Consider the following 22134-nt stretch of genomic DNA (forward strand, 5'->3'; position numbering starts at 1 on the left):
ACCCGCATAAAATACGAATCGGTAACAGACCACATTGGGAAAAGTATTGAGAAAAACGTAAGGTTTCGACCACCCGAATTGAGATTTGTATTCACTTTGCTCCTAGAGAAGAAGTAGTAGTCGGACCGGTATAATAATGATCTGAGCATTATCTATACAATAATAACAATACGATCGTATTCCGTACTGATAATGTGATAACAAATAAAACCATTGAATACCCCACTTGTGGCTTTTTATTAATAATAATGCGTTCGAGTACAATCATTATTAGCCATATAATTTGTATGTGTTTCCGTGGTTGTGACGATTTGGCTCAGAGGATCAGAGAGGACGCGATGAATGCGAACCGCCTTAGAGATCGCAACTGCCGTCCGACTTGATGGATCAGACGGTCGACGAGAGTTAACCGTCGTCGTCGTCACACGCAACAGAAGACAAAGAACCGAGTGAATAACAATCGGTGCACGTGAACCCGTTTGCCCTTCTTTTGTTCTCGTACCTACGCACACATCCGCTGTGGTCGTTTCCTACGTCACAGCGGAAAATGGACTTGGCGCGACGCAACAACGCATAAATACTCGAGAGCTCTGATGTGCATCGGTTTGTTATTGTTCTGTCGTCTGGCCGTTGCTGGTAGTCTCCCCTAGTGCTCGTCAAACGTTTGAGGATGATCGATCACGCGCCGTTCTTCGCCATTCTCCTGGCATTATTTTCACACGGCCACCATGTGCAATGCTTATCGTTCTTCCACTTCGTAGAGGATCCGCCGCCAGTCAAGGATATCGCCGCCATGGCCCGATACATAGTCCATTATTCAGGTATTTGATTTGATTTTTTTTTTTTTTTTCATTCCGTCATGTTTATACATTTTCGATTTTCCCCCACAGTTCCCAAGGTTTTTGGGACATTTTTTTTTTCATTTGAACTAAGTTCGGTTTTCGAGGTACATCTTACTGTTAAAGGTATAATAAATCAAGGGATCAAGCTATATTGTTTTCAATCGACTTTGCGTGATTGCATAATTTTGTTGTCGTTTAGCTTAACAAAGAAAATCTTAAAATGTTTTCTATTTACACACTTGTTTTTCTGAACTACAGCTGAGAGACAAAGAACTTTGGATTAAGTAATGAAAGTATATACTAAGCTAGAAAATATTGGGTAATAAATCTACAATGAAAGTGACATGCAGCATATTTTTAGACAAAATATTGAACAAAGAATTAGAGTTCTTAAAAAAAAAGAATAAACTTTGTTTTCATTATTTTTAATAGTATATATAAATAAAAAAAATATATATCAAATATCTTCAATAACTGTTGATTTATTATTATTTTTATTATTATATATTATTTATATTTAATTTTATTAAAATTAAGAATATTTTGATTGCTTCACAATATTATAAAGCAGTTTATTTTCAAACCATTTTACATAAGTAATATAATTAAATAATATAGGAGATAAAGTAAAGATTATATTCATATACTTAAACACTTATAAAATACAACAACTCTTATGAAATGTTGATATTCATAAATATGTAAAAATAAATTTGGATATCAGAATCTATTATGACCTAAAAAAATATCAAAACATATAGAGATCACATTTTAAATTTATAATAAAATTACATTTCATTTAAATAATAAAATAAATATAGTGTTTTTTTCTAGTATTACAAATATTATTACTGTATAATTATGAATAATTATCTATGGTATAACAATAAATGAAATGCGTAAATATTTATAAATTTTATTTAGTATTGTATTCTGTATATTATTTATCCATTTTTATTGTTAAATTTTGAAATGTTATTATTTAGATTGGACAACTTTGTCTTACATTGGAAATCAATCATTCATGGATGGTATGCCAATGGGTAGGGTATATTCAATTAGTGATGGAACAATCAAAAATAGTACTGGTATACCATACATCATGGCTTCACCCATGGACTTATCTTTTCAGGATGTCATGGTAAATATACATCATTAAAATAGTTTCTTAATTTAGTTTTACAATTTATTCCAGTTATTTAAACAATAAATGATAATATTATATGAGTAATGTTACATAATAAAAAATTCATAAAAGCTTACATTTTTTTGTTTATAAATTTATTATTCATTTTTTTTTTTTCAGAAAACAAAAAACTGTTCCCTTGTACTGAGTCTTGCTCAGTCAAATTACTGCAATCAAAAATCTTATGATCCTGAGGATCCACGTTGTGCCCAAGTTATTTTGACAGGACAATTTGTGAAGGTATAGAATATTTAATAAGCTATATATATATATATATAGCTTATTAAATATTAATTAATTTAATTATTTATATATTTTTAATTTATTTTAGTTGAATAAAGATGATCCTGAATATAAAATAGCTAAATTAAGTTTGTGGACAAGACACCCTATTATGCGTAAATGGAACATTGATGTTCCAGGTAAATTATTTTAACTTCAAAATTTAATAAATTATTTTATTTATTAATAAATGTTATTGTTTTATTAATTTAGGTCATAAGTGGCAATTTTGTAAAATAAATATTGAACACATTACACTCATTGATACATTTGGCGGTCGTAAATATCCGAGTATTGAAGATTATTTTAACGCAAAACCATTAATAAAACACTTACCAAAGTTGAGACGTTCGGTACTGACATTTAAAAAAGAAGTAATTATTGATGATGAATATTAAAATAGTTATGTATTAGTTTCAATTAAAATGTGTTGATAACTTATGCTAAAAATTGCCATTTAAAATTAATAGACTGATTTATCATTTAGTGTGCTAAATAGTAGTTAACTATTTTTATTTGTTAACATTTTAAACACATGATGTTTATAGTTAAATCTGTCAAAGATGACCTGTGATCTCACAGGTTTAATCTTGGTCAGTTTTTATTTAGGTGAAATATTGGAAATTACTTATGAATTTAAAATGTATAAAATAATTATTAATAATATATATATATATTTATGTATCAATTGTAAACATATTTCTCTTGCTCAATCAAATAAATTATGAATAAATGTAATTGTTTTGTGTATTTATACTTATTATAATCTTAAAGCCTTTAAATGCTGCATACCATATTATTGATATATAGTATTTAATATATATATTGATTATGTAGTACTTTTTATACTTTTTATACTATGTTATCTGTTAATGAAACATATCAATGCCCTAATCAGTTAAATTAAGTATGATTATGAATGTTGATAATTTATTATTGGTACTGTTTATTACAATTTAATATTTCATATTATATTTGAAAAAAAGTAAAAAATGTTAGTTAATTAAGTATACAGTAGAGCATCGATAGTCCGGACAAATCAGACTAATCGTTGTCTGGATCACTGGAAATTGTTCAGGATTACCTAAACAAATTAATAAGATTTTTATTTTTATGTCCACCACCTTTATATTTATTGAACTTTAAATTGTAAAATAACTTTAATATAATGAACAAAGGTGGGCAAGTTAGTGAAAATAATTAAATCGAATTAAGTTAAGAGAGCACCAGATCGATAAGTTAACAATTCATTAATTTAACTCAATAAAAATTTAAATAAGTTAAAAGTTAATAAGGAGTAAAATGTTAACTCTTTTTTAAAAAGAGTTAATTACCTTTGTTTAATTATTATATATATTACATAAAAAGTGAATATGTTTGAAAAATACTATGACATGGTACATGAAGGGGCCACTCTCTACCGTATTTATTTATCTTTAAATTTAAAATTATTTATACATAATATTCTGTATCCCCGGCCGGAACCTAATACCCTAAGGTGAGCCCCAACATACAAAATCTAATATGATATCTGATGTGCATTGTAGTGACCATTTTACTTTACACGATTATTTAATTTTTATATTAATATTTGTGTATAAATGAAAAATTTCAATTTTTTTTAACTTGATAAATCATTTTTAAATCAACTGTGAAAAGCTAAATTATTCTAACAGTTAATTTAACTAGTTAATGCCCACCTTTGATAATGATTTATAAAGAAAAAAAACTGTATAATAGTAGAACTTAAGAGGACATGTAACCAAAACGTGTACGCGTGTAACATCGGAGAGAACACGCTATTAAAAGTATAGTATATTAGCCAGTTTTTTTTTTCTGAATAATACCCTTAATTTTCATTTCAAGAGTACGTTCTCTTAATTGACAAACCATTATACTATTATATGTACAAGATATCGCTTTAAGATTTATGATTTATATGTTGACCGGATTACCGCATTCACCAGCTTATCGGGGGTCTGAGGATGGCAATGTTTAAAGGAAAAGTACTCGGGAAAATGTATAAGGCACACTTTGATGCCCAGACAAATGAATGGAGAGAACTACACAACGATGAACTGCAATCCCTTTTTCAGCGACCAAATATACTAAAAGAGATTAATTAAAATAGCAATATTACATTCCAGTATTGAATTCATGGAGATGAGAAAACGAATGACAGAGAGATCACACGAAAACGGGGTACCTATATAATGAGGTGCTTAACAGACCCGTATTCAGATGTGTTTTAGTCCGATAGTAGCAAGCACCTCCACGCCAGTTTATTTCACAATTAAATTTTTTGGGCTTAGAATTATTTCACGACTAATGTTTGAACTTAAAATATTTTATAATAAACAGTTACCTATTCAATTTATAATTGAGTTATTATTTAAAACATTCTCCTCTCTATTCAACACTACGCAACAACTAGAACTATAAAGTGTTTTTATTTTTATTTTTCTAAGTGTTTTTAAAAATTTATTATTATATGACTGGTTTGATCGCTGTCATTGTTACTGTTGATAAGAAGTTCAAATATATTGTAACTGTACCATCGAGTAGCCTCATCTATACACCAACATTTACTTTAGACTTTGCTGCCAGATTTTCGACAAAACAATAAAAATCAAGAAAACCCACGACATATTTATTGTTAAACATTTTCATAACTTTTAATTTTTATATTTAAGACTAAAAATTGGATACAACATTTTTCGTAATATTTTCTTTGTGGCAATAATAAAAAGAAATTACTGGAAAGTGGTAAAAAAGTTTTATAAAGATTACAAAATGAAATTTTGAAGAAATCTGACATTTTATTGAAATTATTTATTTAGTTATTATCTTGTAAATATTAACCCGTGAGTTGATACATTTACTGATTACCTACTTACTCGTACCTATATAAGCATTTAAAGGACAGTTCATAGTTTTGAACAATTTTTAATGTTTATGTCGATTTCTTAAATTTTAAATTCCTTTTTTGCAAAAGTTGGAACATTAAAAGTTCAACCAACCTTATTAAGAAATTTGGTTCTGTTACTTTATCAACCATCTTTATAAATATAAAATGATTCATCCCTATTTCACACAAAATCGATTTTTTGATAGCATTTTTGGAATCAAGTTTAAAATACTAATACAACAGTACCATTCACCCATCTCTGTATCTCACCCAACCATGGAGACTTACTCGACTTAGAAGTTTAGCTCTTTTTTTTTTTTTTATTTATAATTATAAGAATCACAAAATGTAATAATATTAGTGGTTCCATGTAGTGTAAATCTTATCTATTTACACATAACAAATTTCAAAATATGTGCATTTAATGTTACATAAAAACCATGTTTACTTTTTATATAGCAATATGCATAAGTATTTCTGAAGACGTTTAATATTATTTTCAGTTTTATAATGCACAATTGAACTCATCGTTTTCCATTCTTTCAAAATTGTCGTCTGTTACTAAATTGTTTCAAGTGTCACTGTTTTTGATCTCGAGTCTTAACTTTTCTAAAAATGTTTCACTATCTTTGATTACATTTTCGTTATCAACTTGAATGTTTTCGGGCAAAATCTAGAACAAGCAAACAAACACTATTAAAAAAAAATCACTTTTTAATTTAACTCACAACAGTTTTAGAACTTACATCGTTAATTGAAATCATTATGCTGCTATGAATTATTAAATTAAAAAATACATTTTTTTCTTGAAGTGTAAGAATTTTAAAAACGGATTTTATAATTTCAGTTAAAAAAATATAATTTCTTGTAATCAATTGTTGCGATTTAATTTCGTTTTGTTATACAGTAAAACGTCTATACAGTGGACAGTCACGGGGAATTATAAAATGTTCTCCTATAGGGAGACGCAATCAAAAATAAATTATCAAATACATGAGTACACGTTATTTACAGATCGATATCTAAGATATCTTCGTCGAGCATTTGACAGTTATCATTTGACAAATCCATGTTAAACTTGATCGACATGTTTACAGAAAAGCAAATTACATAACAATGATTACGTTTAAAAGTGAAAAATAACATTCTACCGCGCGTTTATTACCGTTCGTGTGTTGTCTCTCATATATTTCAATGCGTACAAACGGCCAAGTCCTTGTCGCGCGATATTTTTAACGCGCGGTAAATTCATGGTGCACGCGACAGTTTTTCGAAATAACTCGCGTTAATTTTAACACTCGTGTGTTGTGCTTTAATCATTTTAATGTACTTCAACAAAACGCGCTGTGAAATTACGGCGCGGTAAAAATGTTGCGCTGTAAAATATCGCCAGTGCATTTTATAAGGAATTTTCACTGGGCGAAAAAAAATGTTTTTCTCAAAATAGTGAATGTAATACCATAGTACGATTACAGTATTATACGTTTGTTTCACATTATTTTGCCCAATATTTCAAAATATTGTCGACAGAGTATAACCACTGGATGACATTTGTGTCGCCTAGTTAACTAGTTAACTATGTAACTAGTTAAAAACTGCATTGAATGTTGCTCGTATTTTGCCGGTACTTCTTCCAAGGCTAGGAACACACGGGTGTTATTTTGCTGCGTAACATTTTTACCATCTATTTACGAAGCGTTTCGTTCGTAGTATATTCAATTGAATAATGTGCAACACACGAGTGTTGCGCTGTAAAATTAACGCGCGACATTTCGAAAACTGTCCCGTGTACATTGACTTTACCGTATGTTAAACATTTCCTGTCGAAATACATTAACATGTTACGTGGAGAGCACACATGAAATAATAAAACACGTGGTCGATTATTATTTTATTTTCAATAATTGTGAATTTGTCATCTGTATCCCATAGTCAATATGTCAACAGAGGAGGAGTTGGCTCAAATTGAAATTATGAAGTTACACAATTCAAAATAATAAAAGAAAATTAGTCAGGCGATGTGATGACAAAAAAGAGGACGAAAAAAATGATATATATATTGGATTTCTTTTGATAATTTAAAGGATTAAATTAAATGCACCTTCGCAAGGATGCGGCATATCTAAAGGATGTAACCTATCTATTAATTAATTTTTTATATTTAATAAAAAGTTGGTTACCCAAAAAACAAAATAATATTTTCATCTGCCATGATGCTTTTGTCTAGTTAAAACATGGGAAGATACTAAATATAAATAAACATTATTTGCAACAATATATATTTATCGTGATTATCATAGCAAGTTCCAGTAAAATAACGTGTCTTAACACGTTCACGGCCACCCCATAATTTTAAATGTCGTATAAAAAAAACCACAACATAAAATTCATAAAATTCCATAGATATTATATAATCAATAGTTTGTATATAATTTCAAAAATAATACATAATTCCATAGGTAATATACAATCCATAGATTGTATACAATACAATATTATATAATATAATTCAATTATGTTATCTATGGATTATATAATATCTATAGTGTTATATACAATCTATGGATTATATAATATCTATGGAATTATATACAATCTATGAAATCATATACATTCTATGGATTATATAATATCTATGGAATTTTATACAATCCATGGAATTATGTATTATCTTTGAAATTATATACAATCTATGGATTATATAATATCTATGGAATTATATACAATCTATGGAATCATATACATTCTATGGATTATATAATATCTATGGAATTTTGTACAATCTATGGAATCATATACATTCTATGGATTATATAATATCTATGGAATTTTGTACAATCTATGGAATCATATACATTCTATGGATTATATAATATCTATGGAATTTTATACAATCTATGGATTATATTATATCTATGGTATTATATACAATCTATGGATTATATTATATCTATGGTATTATATACAATCTATGGATTATATTATATCTATGGAATTATATACAATCTATGGAATTATGTATTATCTTTCGAAATATAAACAATCTATGGATTAATTACAATATATGGAATTATATACCAAGTAAATACACATAACACCAACTAAAGTAACATTTTTTCTAAAATCTAAATGTGGCATATTTGTTTTTTACTTGTTGAACAAATAATTAGCATTCCATAATCATTTGTCCATAGTATAAAAAAACTTTGTTATAACAACGTAACCATTTCTTTGGAGTTGGGTAGTATCTTATCATCTGGTCTGCTCGGTCTATACCTGACATATTATTATTATAGACAAAAACTATGGAGGGTTTGAATGTACTCCATCCAATTACAAATTATTAAAAATCAAACTGTATACATATGCAAGAATCATACAATGTCACTCTTAAAAAACAAAGATAGTATGCCTACAATAAACACACTAATCGCTACCCAGCTGTTGTATCTTAAAACCAAGTACATCAATGGATACGCAGAAAACTAAAAAAACCATGTTATCATAATATTTATTAGAATAAACCAGAGTCAAATAATCATGTATACAATAAATAAACACCATGTCAACAATACTTGACATGGATTTATCCAAAGAGAACCCTATGTTAACTATAGTTGACACATGGCCGTGAACATGTAAAATAATTTAACTATTTTTTGGGTAAAATTGAAAAATGTATGCTGTTAAAAATAATTTTGATTTCTAAAAACTACTTATTTTATCGTAAGTAATAATATACATTTTAAACATTAAAAGGCTTTTTTTAGCATTCTCAGTATAAATATTTTAAAATTGAATTGCCTTGTTACTTATTTACACTAAAATTAATACTTTAATTTAGAAGAATAGAAACTTTTTAAAATGTAAATCATGTAATAAGTATTATATATCTTGTATAAAACGGCTCAAAATTTCCAAAATAAAGTATCCTAATAAACATCATATTAGATGTTATACGTATTTCGGAATAATCACTTCATCCGATTCGTAATCAATGGAATTACTGAACTATTATTACTGTTTCAAGTATTACGTTGATTGACATTAAATTTAATCTCCTATTGATAATTCGTAGAACTACTTTTTTACTACAGATAACAATCAATATTTATTACGTTATATTTCTATGTTTATATAGTTTCAGCAATGAAAAATCGAGTAAAATTGAATTTTTATTTGTTCCTCATTTTTTACTAAAAAATGACGCATATATATATATATAATATATATAAAAATTATATTAGGTTAGAGTGCTTTTCTTTACTCGCATCATTATAATTTACATCACACTAAAACTGCATGTATTATTTTGTTAGTATAAGTTCTTAAAACTAAAATTTGGTTTAAATCTGAAAAAAAAATTCAAAAAGATAATTTTATAAGTCTACGTATATTTAGTAAGTCACTTTGAAAGTCTTTATAGAATTTTCCACGCATTGTATAAATTAGATTTTGTTAAAATACAAATAAATATTCTAGTACCAACGGTAAAATAAATTACTTAATTCGCCCAGCATTCGATTATATATTAAACGAATTTCGAGTCGCTGATTTCTGTACATCTTTTTCAGTTCCAATGTAACATATAGGCGGAACACCATCTGGGTCGATATCACTTGGAGGTATAGCTCGAGAAAAAACGAAAGGAAAAAAAAACGACTAAAAAATCCAAATGATTCATGATGCTTCATGGACATGTTTCACTTTGCTGACCTCAGATCAAAATAATGGTACATCATTATTTCAGGCTTGAACGCTACTATGATCACATTCAACAAACGATTCAGAAGTGAAAGAAAGATAACGTAAGATCACACCACACTACGTATAACAATAACGATCTCCGCGTTTTACCTTCAGATTCAAGCGTGTTGCGTGTACTTCCAACATATTTTTGTACATAAATTATTCAATACACAGTGTAACAACGCTCAGCGGGGCCGTCACTTTTTAAGACATAAGACTTTCCGCGAAATGCACGTGCGAGTGTATTAAATTTGTGCGATTGCGATGGACAATGTATGAACACATCGTGTTCGGTATTAATAAAAATAAATATTATTTTGTGTTGCGATGATTAACGTAATTTCGACCGTACTTCCCGTCTTCGGCTTTTGGCGGCGACACGCATCCGCCGATTCAAATCGTATTATATTATCAGTCGTCCATTGGCCGCCGCCCAACGTTTAAATTAGTATCCAGACACGTAGTGTACAACTTTTTTTTTTTTGGGCTAGGAAAATGGTATTATACAAAACTGGATGGAAAAACAAAGAAAAAAACTGTTGGTAGGCACTCGTGAAATGTTAGACGGTTTGACACGGGACGATGTAATTATTATTATTATTATAAATTATTTTAATTTTGGCCGCATTATCAAATTGTATGATTGTGTACATTACAATAATTACGTGCATTATTTAAGAGGAATATGTTGTACTACCAACCCAATTAAATACCGTCGATTTTATACAGTCCATCCTAATTCTATGTTCGGAAATGTTTAAAAAATAACTATAAATACTATTCATAGAACTTCGAATTCGATAAGATCTTCTTTTTTGTTGATATTTATTGTAAATAATTCATTAAGACATACTTCCATCATGATCGGTCTTAGTACGATTTTGAACGTTTCAATGTTGAACATTGTTCTCTCCGGCGTAGCGAAAGTAATGACCTAACGATGTGCTGATTGTTGGTAACATCAATAAATGATGAATTATTCAGTTATTATCATAATAGATGTCTACGGACCGGTGCCGGATTAACGAATATGCCATTTAGGGGCAGATTTTAAAATGCCATCCATTAAATATCTATTGTATTGTTGTACCCATCGTAGTAAAAAAAGTATATTAACAATATATATTAATAATTTAATAAAGTATGTAATAAAATAATAGGAAATTAATAAATAATTAACAAACAATATTATACTTTGAGTTATGTTTTATGCATTACACTATTATAAATTTAAATATTTTTAATATTTTTTGAATGATACTGATTAATAATGAATTTGACAGTAAAATAGATGATATTTTTATAACAAATTACTAGATTTAAAGTGAGCTATAATTTTAACAAGTAGATTCTTGATGTGTAAGAAGTACGAGTATAAGATATTTATTTACTTGGCTTCAGTTATCAAGTCTCATTGCACTTGTAAAAAAAAAAAAAAGTTTTGATAAATGTTTTGGATTTTCTTTTCTATAAAATAAAATATAAATATGAGTAGTAATTTCAATGACTTTGTATATAACTTGATGATGAATTTTTAATTCGAAACCGATCGTACATCACAAATATAACAATACCTATATATACTCCAGGCTAAGCATTTATTTATTTATTTATTTATTAAAATATAAACACTTTAATTTAGAATTCCATTTGTTATATGATTCGTGAAAAATTAGACTCCGTAAGCTAATTTTTACACTAATTAATGACATCGTACATCGATAATATATTTACAATTATAGAGTATTGGTTTAACTTCTTAACGTAATTTAATCCAACATTAACTTATCCCAATTATCATTCTTTATTATGTAATGGTTAAAGAAAAGATACAAACATTTTCTAATTATATTTGTCGATCATAAAGTAGTTGACACAAAAACCTATAAAATAATAACTACAGCAGAGGGTATTTACAGTGTTGCGTAAAGATAACTAAAATGCTATCTAGATGAAAATAAAAGATAACATTTTTTTTTCTTTTTTATTAAAAATTTACAATCTATACTAAAATAAATACAATAAGGAAATGTGGTAATATTATAAATCTGACTTTGGGATATAGATCAGGGAAGCTATCAAGTGATAGGAACCTTTTGGTGAGTTACGCCAGGCGAACAGACAATGATTTTAAACTAATAGGTCACGACACAAACGTTTTTTAATACGGTGAGGAGGATTGTCAGGAATTGAGACAGTGTGCTGGTTTGCAATTAAAGGATTTGGGTGATAATGTAATTTGAAGTGGAATTTTTTATAGTGGATTTTAACTAAATTTACAGCTGGTTCAATGTTTAAGTTATCGTGGAGGGTGTGATTAAAAACATACAAGAACGTCCGCAGGGATGGGTAAATAGGAGCAACTGCCCCCTTTGGCTTTATCATGGGTCAATTATCACAATTATTATGTAGTGTAAAAAATCACAAAATAGATATTTTTTTTTAAATTAAATATATTTTTTGAAACATTTAGTGCCACGGTCGACACTTAGTCGACAAATGTTATCTTTATAGGTGTATTAGATATTTTTTCACTATTGCGCCCTCTTAAGTCATTGGTATTCGATGCACTGTTTCGACTTTTATATGTAAATATTTAAAGTTGGTATACACAAAATAGTTTGGTAATTTGTAATACATTTTACCCAGCTAGAATTGAATTTGATCCCACTGTGCGGCGTTTGGAATAAACAAATCAGGTCCACATGGAAAATGTAGTAGGGGCAAGACAACAGACGCTCAATATTTTACGTTATCCAAATCTTCATTATAATTACTGTGTAACACGCGGCTTACGATTTAAAATTCAAGTATGCGATTTATGCTGGCCAGTTAAAATAATACAGTAATTGAAAAATTAAAATCGTTGTTGAAACCTATAACGACTGTTACCATCGGGGTACCTGATCGAGTAAATATTCAATATACTATACAATTGTAATTTCGACTATCCCGACGGTTCGACTATCCCGCGACTTGAGTTTTTTAAATTAAATTTTATTCCAAAAATCATACAGCCAAACCATGACTTCCATGTTAAAATCGTACTCCGAAATTTGGGATATAAATATCCCAGCAGACTATGGCGTGTTGGAAGAGTCCACCGATTGCACTAGCAGCGATTGGAGCGCGGATGATCTGCGAACCGATGTCGACATACCGGCGATAAGTAAATGGTTGAAACAAGAACTCGAAACCGATAGTAATAGGTACGCGAAGAGCTCGGAGAATAAGCCAGTGTTGGAGAGTGTTCCGGTAGTACAAGCCGTTACCGCGGTCGAGAGGAGCCCGTCGGACGTCCGTCGCAAGGCGTCAACGTGTTGCGACAAGACAACGGTCGACAAGAGCCCAACGGTGACTGAACGGTCAGCCCTCGGGGGTCCGGGAGGAAAACCGAAGTCGGACGGCGAAAAGTCGTCACCGGCGGTCGGAACGCATGACGGACGTAAACGACCGAATGTCGTCCGCGATGCGGTCGTCGCGCAGAAACGATCGACGACGATCGCGGTCCAAAAACGACCGAGGGAAACGGGTTTGAATCGCGGCGAAGGGTCGACGACTTGCGGTACGGACCGACGGCCGGTGCGACGTGCCCCCGTGAAACCGGTGGAGGCCAAGCGGACGCCGGCTGTCGACCGCAGCAAGATTAACGCGCCGGCGGCGGGCAAGGGTGACGCGACGGTGGCCAAAAGGTCTAACGCGAGAACGGTGGTGGCGGCTGCGGCGGCGTGCGGACGCGAAGCGGTGGCGTTCACGAGCCGGGACAACCTCCTGCAGCCTCAGCCGAAATCGCGCGCTCTTCTCGGGTTCGGGATCGTGCAGCCGCTAGGCGCGGACGGGAAGACGACGGCCGCGAGGGTGAAAAACACTTACGTGGAGGCGAAAATGGGCGCGAGGCCGACGGGCGCGGTTCAAGTGTCGTCGTCTTACATCAACCGCAGCAAGAAGCAGTCGGATATGGTCCGGACAAACAAAATACTGGTGAAAAAGATAATAAACGTAAAGTCCACGTTGCCCAAGTGCCGGTGAACCACCGCCGCCGCCGTCGCCGTGGCCGCACAATCGTGTAAACGTACGTATCCCTGCGGTGAGCCGGCAACAAAGTTGAAGTATAATATATTCTATAAATATATAAATATATATATATATTCTACAGATGCGGAAACCTTCACGCTTGTGTTTCCGACTAGATACCACCTATCCCTGAACGTTATCGTATCTGTAGAATATATTGTGCTGTAGCTTTGCTCCGAGTTGGCAAACTACTGGAGAATATTTCAGCCAGTTCGCACTAGTTTGTAATTGTACGGTTGTAGAATTGCAAATACGAATTTTTGTTTATTAAATTTACTTACTTGATTTACTTTGTGAGCCGTATGTTCTGTAATTAAAAACATTTGCTAATTTCAACTACTCGTATATACAGTGTTTTCTGTTATAATGGTAACATGAAATATTTCCAAGGCATCACCTTTTATTTTTTATTCGGATTTTTTTGTTCGTAAAAGTCCTTGAATTTACGCTTATTTTTGAAATTTTTACCGCACATGCACAGTAAAACAATTTTTCTTACAATAGAAACCCGTTAAAAATCCGAATAGAATACAAGGTGATATTTCATGTTACCATTATCGTAGAACACACTGTATATAGTTGAAATTTGCAAATATCTATAACGATAGAACTTACGCATGACAAAGTAAATCAAGTAAGTAAATTTAGTAAACGAAAATTCGTATTTTCAATTCTATAACCGTACAATTACAAACTCGTGCGAACGCTAGTTTGTCTACTCGGAGCAAAGCTACAGCACAATATATTCAACAGATACGATAACGTTCATGCATAAGTATCTAGTCGGAAATACTAGCGTGAATGCTTTCGCATTTGTAAAATATATTATACTGCGACTTTGTAGCCAGTGCACCGCATGGGTACGTACGTTTACACGATTGTGGCGAACCATTAGCGTGAAACAGCAATGCGAAATTATTCCAAAAAAAATATGCTAATAATAATATTATATAAATGTATAACAGAATATTTTATCAAAACATATTTTAATTTCTTAGTAAAAATTTTATGAAAATTAAAATATATGACTGTTCTACTTCTTATTGAAAATATTAATAACGATTTTTTTCAGTACACACTCAGGAAATATTATTAAAATAATAATTGTCTAGTCATAAGTATGTGAACACGCATAAAATTTCATTCCACCACAATATTTGTTATTCTTTGCTTCGTCAAAAATAATCTATCAGATTCAAACCACGTATCTGAGTGCTTTTCATTTTCCGGAATTTTATAAGAAATCTAAATGTTAATTAAAATATTAATTTTAAAGACATAATTTTTTCAAGATTGCATGAACGATATATTATAGGTTTATGCAAGCATTTAAATTCATAATTCTTATTCACTCAACTTCGTGATTATTTTCTTAATTTATGAAGGGACCATAAAGAAAAGAAAAATGTTAAAATAATTTATAAATTACTACGTCACGAATACGCATTGACTACAATAACAATAGTTTTGCGTTTTCTGGAATCCCGCGTTGCAGCACTCAATCAGGACCCTAACTTTATCTGAAGATTAATAACAAAACAGATACAATAGTTTTGCAATTAGTTATTGCACTGTGCGAATGGTCTCAATTTTCTTTCTAGGTGGCCAAAATAATTATTTTATAAAATATAGACCTACAAGTTACTGAAGTTGGGTTAAATGCTTATAACAAGTAAATAAATTTATTTTACCTTTATTATACTATTTTTACAATTTTTACTTTAATGAGATTATTATCAAATTAATTATAATATACAATTATTAAAAAAAAATATAAAGAAGTATTGCCACAAAGTTTTACATTGTAATATAACAGTTTATATAATAACGTAATATACATAAAATACATATTTATTATTAATTTAAAATTTATGTTTATGTTTATTTTTCAATAATAAGTCATTGTTATTTTATTCTGAATCTGTTTCAGAAACAGTTTCTGAATCACTTTCCTTATCTGTTTCTTTAGAAGCATCTACTAAATCCAATGCATCTATTGAGAGTTGAGTTTTAGGATTTTTAGTTAATGTTCTTTTTGATGTTATTAAAGGATCAGAAGAAATGAGAAGAGAATGCAATAAGTCTGCATTTGTATTTATTCGTGAAGTTTTTCTTGTGTGATGTTCACGATATCTTTTATAATCTTTATTTCTACTTTCTTACGCTTCTTCTGAAAAAAACCTGATTGGCAACAGAGAATATTTTATTACAAGTGCTCCGTGAATTAATAATTTATATACTGATGGTAGCATTCTGTATTAATCATACAGCTCTACATAAAGTTGTGCTGTCATTTTAGCATAGTTATCAAATTTTTCGGTATTAATTTTGCGACCACTAGAAATAACACATAAAATCGCACTTATTTGATTAATTACCTAATTCTACATTTATACAAGTAATATCAACTAATTTTTCGTGATTGTTAAAAAAACGTCTTGCCACATTACCAGTATTAGATGTTTCCGATCCTTGAATAACTTTATCTACTTTTAATCCCATTTTATTCCAAAATCTCTTTTGTATTACTTCCTTCCTTTGCGAAACTAACTTTTTTTGCTCTTCACTCAACTGTTTAGTAGTTTCTACACAATTCAATTACAACTGATATTCCAAATCCATTCTAAACATTTTATTCACAAGTGCAAAGATGATAATTCATACTTTATGTTATTTTCATTCATTTCAAATGCATGTATATTGTTTAATTTATTTATACTTAAAGTATTGTATTTACAAATAAAACATGTGGCACTTGACGTATTTGTTGACGCATTAATGACCTTCCCATTTACCATACTAAGTATCATAGTATACCGAACATTGACCAAATCATCATTAATCTTAATTTCTAAATTTTAAAATTAGAAATTTTATTTTAAACGTCTTTTACATGTTTTAAAATATTATTCGGTGTTTCTTTTTCGAAAAATTTTGATCGGATGACAGTAGGTAACTGGTCGATGAAGGTTTTTGATTTAACCATAAAATATTTTTTTCATTTGAATTTGGATGTAATATCAATTGCAAAAGGACTAAACAAAACATAAATACACTTGTATCGTTAATTACATTAAATTCCATTTCATTTTCGTTTCCAGAAAAAGTTTGTTGATATTCACTTGCTCAAAGGTTTTCGGATCGTGATCATTACTTATATCTAAACAGAATAAATTTAATATTTCAATTTGGAGCAAATTGGGGTAAATTGGGGCAAATTGAGGCAAATTGGGGCAAATAATCGATAGCATATTTAAATATACATGTATTGAGATTTAAGAAAAAAAAATTTGAACCTCCCAGAACTCCCACAAATGGTAGCCACCTTTTTGAAAATTAAAAAGTGCAGTGCATATTTTTACTAATACATAAATTAATCACACAGTTTTAAATTAAAAAAAAAAAAACAAAGTTAGTGAAAATTTACCTTGAATATTATCCAAGGTAAGGTCCAATTTGATCACAATACAATATTAATTAATTTCAATTAAACGAAATGTCAAAAAAATATAATTTAAATATTACGTGTCTTAATACATGTTTTGGTGCAATTCAACAGTTAAACGATTTCATTGTGCTCATGGCAACAGTTAATGACTATTACTATAGGTAAAAATGTAATTAACGTTATCTATATATAGTAGTAAACACACACATATATAGTTATTTATATAAAACTCGATTAAATAAATTCTATTTTTGGCCCGCTACATACTTTCTTGATACCACTGTGTGCCGGTGTTTTCTGGCTAATATATCCAATACAAATAAATTTGCATGTTAAATCGGTCACTTAATCCCAATGGTCATCAAATCCCATAATCATGTAGAGCAAATACTCTACCTCGTAATATTTTAATGGTGAATGAGTGGTCCAGTTTCTAATCGAATTATAAGATTTTTTTTAAATTATTTAATTTTAATATTTTATTTATTCAAATTCCTTTTAAAATGAAATTATCGTAAAATAAACATACATACAAACACAGATAATCGTATTCCCTTTCATTTTGATAATTTATTGGATAAATCTAATATTTAATCTATAATAACATAATTTTAGTTCTACTTAGTGACTGGGCCTTTACAATTTTAATGGTTTTTATTTAAATTCCAGTTATTTTAAATATAAATTCTCCGATCCGATTTGGATTCCAATATTTAAAAATACAAAATTAAGATTTCTGTTCTGGTTCCGGTTGAAACCCATTTTTAACGTGTTTCAACTTTTTTGTTGACATGGAAAAAAGTATATGCCATGAATATTAATATACATTATCACACTTTCCTATTAAAAAAATTTTAATTTTATTAATCCATCAAAATTGTACAAAATCAATATAATTATAAAATAAAATTGTTGGTAAATGTGAGAATTTTGCTATCCAGTTAGTCATGTTACACTTTTATATGAAGCTATGAACTATGATGTTTGATTTTTGTTAACACTGAAACAAATATAAAGAGTTTTTATACATTTTGGTTTGAATTATATTAGTACTTGGAATCACAACTTTATTTTTATAGTCATTACTTTTTTGTAGGATCTTTAGTATCAATTTTCTCAAATAATCTGTGAGTACACGCTAATAATTGGTTTTCTTGGTATTTTGAAATTATACTGCAATATCATGTAATTTATATTAATATATAACATTTAAAACAATTTTATTTTTAAATATGCAATATATAATACATACACAATGTATCAAAAACCGAAAAAAACCTTTGTTTATCGTGGTTCCGGTTCTGGTTTAGGTTCATTAAAATTAAAATTTAAGGTTTTTTTCGGTTCGGTTCTAGTCCTTGGTTTTATTGAATGCATATTTGCTATGTTTTACGTCTATAGGACTGAGAAAACATAAGTGAATGTCGCCCTTTTAATAATTAACTCGTTATTACGAGTTTATGTAATAGTATTTTTAGTACCAGGCAAATATTATTAGGTTCTCAATCCATTTGTGAGGTGATGGTATCCCATAATTTTGTAATTATACCGTACTTGAATTTTTCAATTTCAGCAACGCTGGTTGATGCTAATAAAATATTATAGAAACTGTCTTGATTCTTGTTAGCGGACCAAAAGAAAACTGGTCCATTTTCATTTTTTAAAGCTTTATCGCACGGGTACATCACATCGCGTCCTGCAGCCTTATGTTCGTGTTTCTATGGCTATAGGATATTTTATTCCGATCGCGTGGCTGATATCATGTGCTTTTATATTTCCAACAGTTAGTTCTTGAAAACTGAAAAAGCTCGCATATACTTCGGGTTTTATATACTATACATACCGAGTACTAACGGATAGTGTGATTTCTTGAATGCAAAAATAAATAATATTTTGTAAGAGGCGTGAAGAAACTCGTAAATCAGTGACAAAATGTATGGTAAAAATATTATTTTTCAAAAAATCATGGATATTAATTTTAAAACAAACCTGGCGTCTATAGCCATTAGTTTAGTAATACGATTAACAATTATTATTGTTATGTTTAAATAAGTGTCACATTAGAATTGGTGAAGTTGAAATTGGTGAAATTGGTCTAGAATTAGAATTGGGTGACAAGATTGGATTTAGTTATGATGATAACATTATTACAATATTTACACATGTAGGTACAAATGAAATTGATTATAATAAAAATAATTTTTTCTCGTACTAACGATGGGATGATATTATTAAATTAAATTATATAATTCTGATGCTTTTAAAAGGTAATTTTTAAAAAAGTGTCTTCTGTTTTGGGTCTCAGTTATATGTCAAGAGCCTCATTAATTGCAATTCTGTATCCATTAAGTCCATATTTTAAGCATTCAAGTAAATGCCTATAATACAAAATTTATTTACAGTTAAATCATGAATAATTTTTTTTTTTAAATCACATTTTATCGGATTTTCTTTCCAGAATCACCAATGTGTGGACCGATCGTATTATCAAAACGAATTCTTCGGTTTTGTCTTATCATAAAACTATGAGTCAGCTATTATTGCACTTAAAAATAATCGTTCGTGTGTTGGTATAGATTTAGAACGCGCAGTAGATTTTTGCGCGGTAAAATACTTATAACACCCGTGCATTCCTCCTCTCGTAATCATTTTCGTTTATTGTTGTTCATTTTAAATAAATTAATGCATGTACATGTTCGCATAATGGACAGGATACAACTGATATAACCGAAATAAATTTTCATTTATTGAATAGGAAAATCATATGGATTAGTGGCGTAGCCAAGGGGGGGACTAAGTGGGCTATAGCCCCCCCCCCTATGGGCCGTGTTTATATGTATAGTGTATCTATGTACTAAACTAGTAAACTACTATTTTTATTAAAGTATTTTAAACCTTTGGTATTAACTAAATTTTGACGATTAACGAATAACAGGTGTTTGTATTTGGCGTAGATATTACAGATACTTCTAGTTTCTACTATGATTATCACTATCTTTTTGATGTTTATCATGCAAGGTTGTGGCGAATCACTATCAAATATTTAATGACGTTATCAACACGGGAAAAAGTTTATTGAAATAAAAAATGCTACGAGTATGTAAAAGGCAAACTCAGGGAGAAAACTTTCGTATTTTTTACATTCATATTTCTATGTAAAATAATCAAATATAATAACAATACAATTATTAGTATATATCATATGTATTTTTTTTTTTTTAATGTGGCCTTTGATAAACATTTGAAAAAAAATATGGCCCGCGTGGTTCAAAAGTTTGCCGACTCCTGATGCCGAGCATACATACATAATGTCTATTTATGAGAGTTAATTTTTAATTTTCGTAACAGTTCATATCCACTATTAAGAGTTATAACTCTTATTATTGTACATATATTTTTGATGGGAAATTTAAAAATGTCTACTATTGAAAGATAATTATTATAAATGAATAAAATATTATAGAGAGATTTCACTTTAGTAAAATGTTACCTCAAATATAGGAAAAATTGATTGTAGTCAGACGCCAATTTAATTTCACCTAGGTCTTTACATGTTATTTTTTTTTAATTTTTGTTGTTAATTTAGGGCCGAGACATTAGTATTACAATGTTAGCAGAACTTTTCAAAAAACTCCCAACAATGTTTAGATAAACTTGTTGGACATTGCTGGATACTTGTTGGAATTTGTTATTTAATTTTTTTAATTTTTAATCATTTTTTATTTAAAAAAAATTTTTTCGCATTTTTTAGCCAGTCCATAAATATACATTTTTTTTTAAAAATAAATCAATTTTTGATATTATTTATGCTTTTCATTCAATTTAAGATTTTTTAGATTTCCAAATGGGACCTGTTTTAGTACTTTTAATTCTATAAAATCCGAGTTCATATAATCAACACAATACCGGATTTAGCGAGGACACATGGAGTGACTACCTACATCGGGACTTCTAAAACCAAAATTTAAAATTTAAAATTACATTTTTCGATTTTTTTTTCTAAATTACCTATTAAAGTAAATACTATACTGGTTTTTACATTAAAATCATTTTTTAAAATTATTTAATATAGGGGTCTCTAACATACGACTCGTGGACCGGTTCGGTCCATCATATTTACTGATATTTTGTCAATATTATTCTAAACCTGAAAAAGTATGCACGTGAAAGGACTTTAATATTTAGCTCCACTTACTTGAAGAATATACGTTATCGAAAATAAAATACGTCAAATCTAAGTATAAAACTAACTCAAATGAAAGACATTTATTTACAAGTGACGCTGTTAATTGGAACAATAATGTTTGATGCAAACTATCAAGACATTTTAAAATACGAACAATTCCAAATTTCACATGAAGTAACTTACACTGATCTCAACAAACAAATTTTGAATTAAAAAAATTAAAAATAAATTTACTTTTTTTTTAAAATCCAAAAAAATCTCATCTATTCTTATCTATTCTTAAACTTCATTACCTCTTTTTTCCTCTAAACAGTTTTAGCCCACCGTAAAAAAGTTTGAAGAACCCTGATTTAATACATCAACATGTATTAAATAAATATATAAGATCTATGTTGATCAAATTTTTTTTCTAAGCGGTCTCCAATTGGTATTTGCATCCCCGCCTCCCGAGACTTAGAT

The 22134-nt window shown here is 29.5% G+C and overlaps 1 protein-coding gene and 1 long non-coding RNA gene across 2 annotated transcripts; one reads left to right on the forward strand and one right to left on the reverse strand.

The window, feature by feature from the left end:
• The first annotated feature begins 217 nt into the window (after positions 1–217).
• On the forward strand, positions 218–3060 carry LOC112687270 (protein CREG1-like). The gene is made up of 5 exons (XM_025559891.1): positions 218–821; positions 1829–1983; positions 2149–2268; positions 2360–2450; positions 2524–3060. Exons 1-5 carry the CDS (start codon positions 671–673, stop codon positions 2706–2708), a joined length of 702 nt encoding a protein of 233 aa, XP_025415676.1. The 5' UTR covers positions 218–670; the 3' UTR covers positions 2709–3060.
• Positions 3061–18400: 15340 nt separating this feature from the next.
• Positions 18401–18891, reverse strand: LOC112687273. The gene is made up of 3 exons (XR_003148960.1): positions 18742–18891; positions 18576–18662; positions 18401–18489 (listed from the first exon to the last, which is right to left on the reverse strand). It is a non-coding gene; the product is annotated as an uncharacterized LOC112687273 (long non-coding RNA).
• Positions 18892–22134: the final 3243 nt, after the last annotated feature.

The sequence above is a fragment of the Sipha flava genome, unplaced genomic scaffold, assembly GCF_003268045.1.
Source record: "Sipha flava isolate LNK unplaced genomic scaffold, YSA_version1 339_pilon_pilon, whole genome shotgun sequence".
Taxonomy (NCBI): domain Eukaryota; kingdom Metazoa; phylum Arthropoda; class Insecta; order Hemiptera; family Aphididae; genus Sipha; species Sipha flava.

What these genes read in the sequence shown, in the direction of transcription:
- LOC112687270 (XM_025559891.1), top strand. Translation starts at nt 671, where the DNA reads ATGATCGATCACGCGCCGTTCTTCGCCATTCTCCTGGCATTATTTTCA. An exon ending in ATACATAGTCCATTATTCAG is followed by an intron (nt 822 to 1,828) that starts GTATTTGATTTG and finishes GTTATTATTTAG; the next exon opens with ATTGGACAACTTTGTCTTAC. An exon ending in ATGGAACATTGATGTTCCAG is followed by an intron (nt 2,451 to 2,523) that starts GTAAATTATTTT and finishes TTATTAATTTAG; the next exon opens with GTCATAAGTGGCAATTTTGT.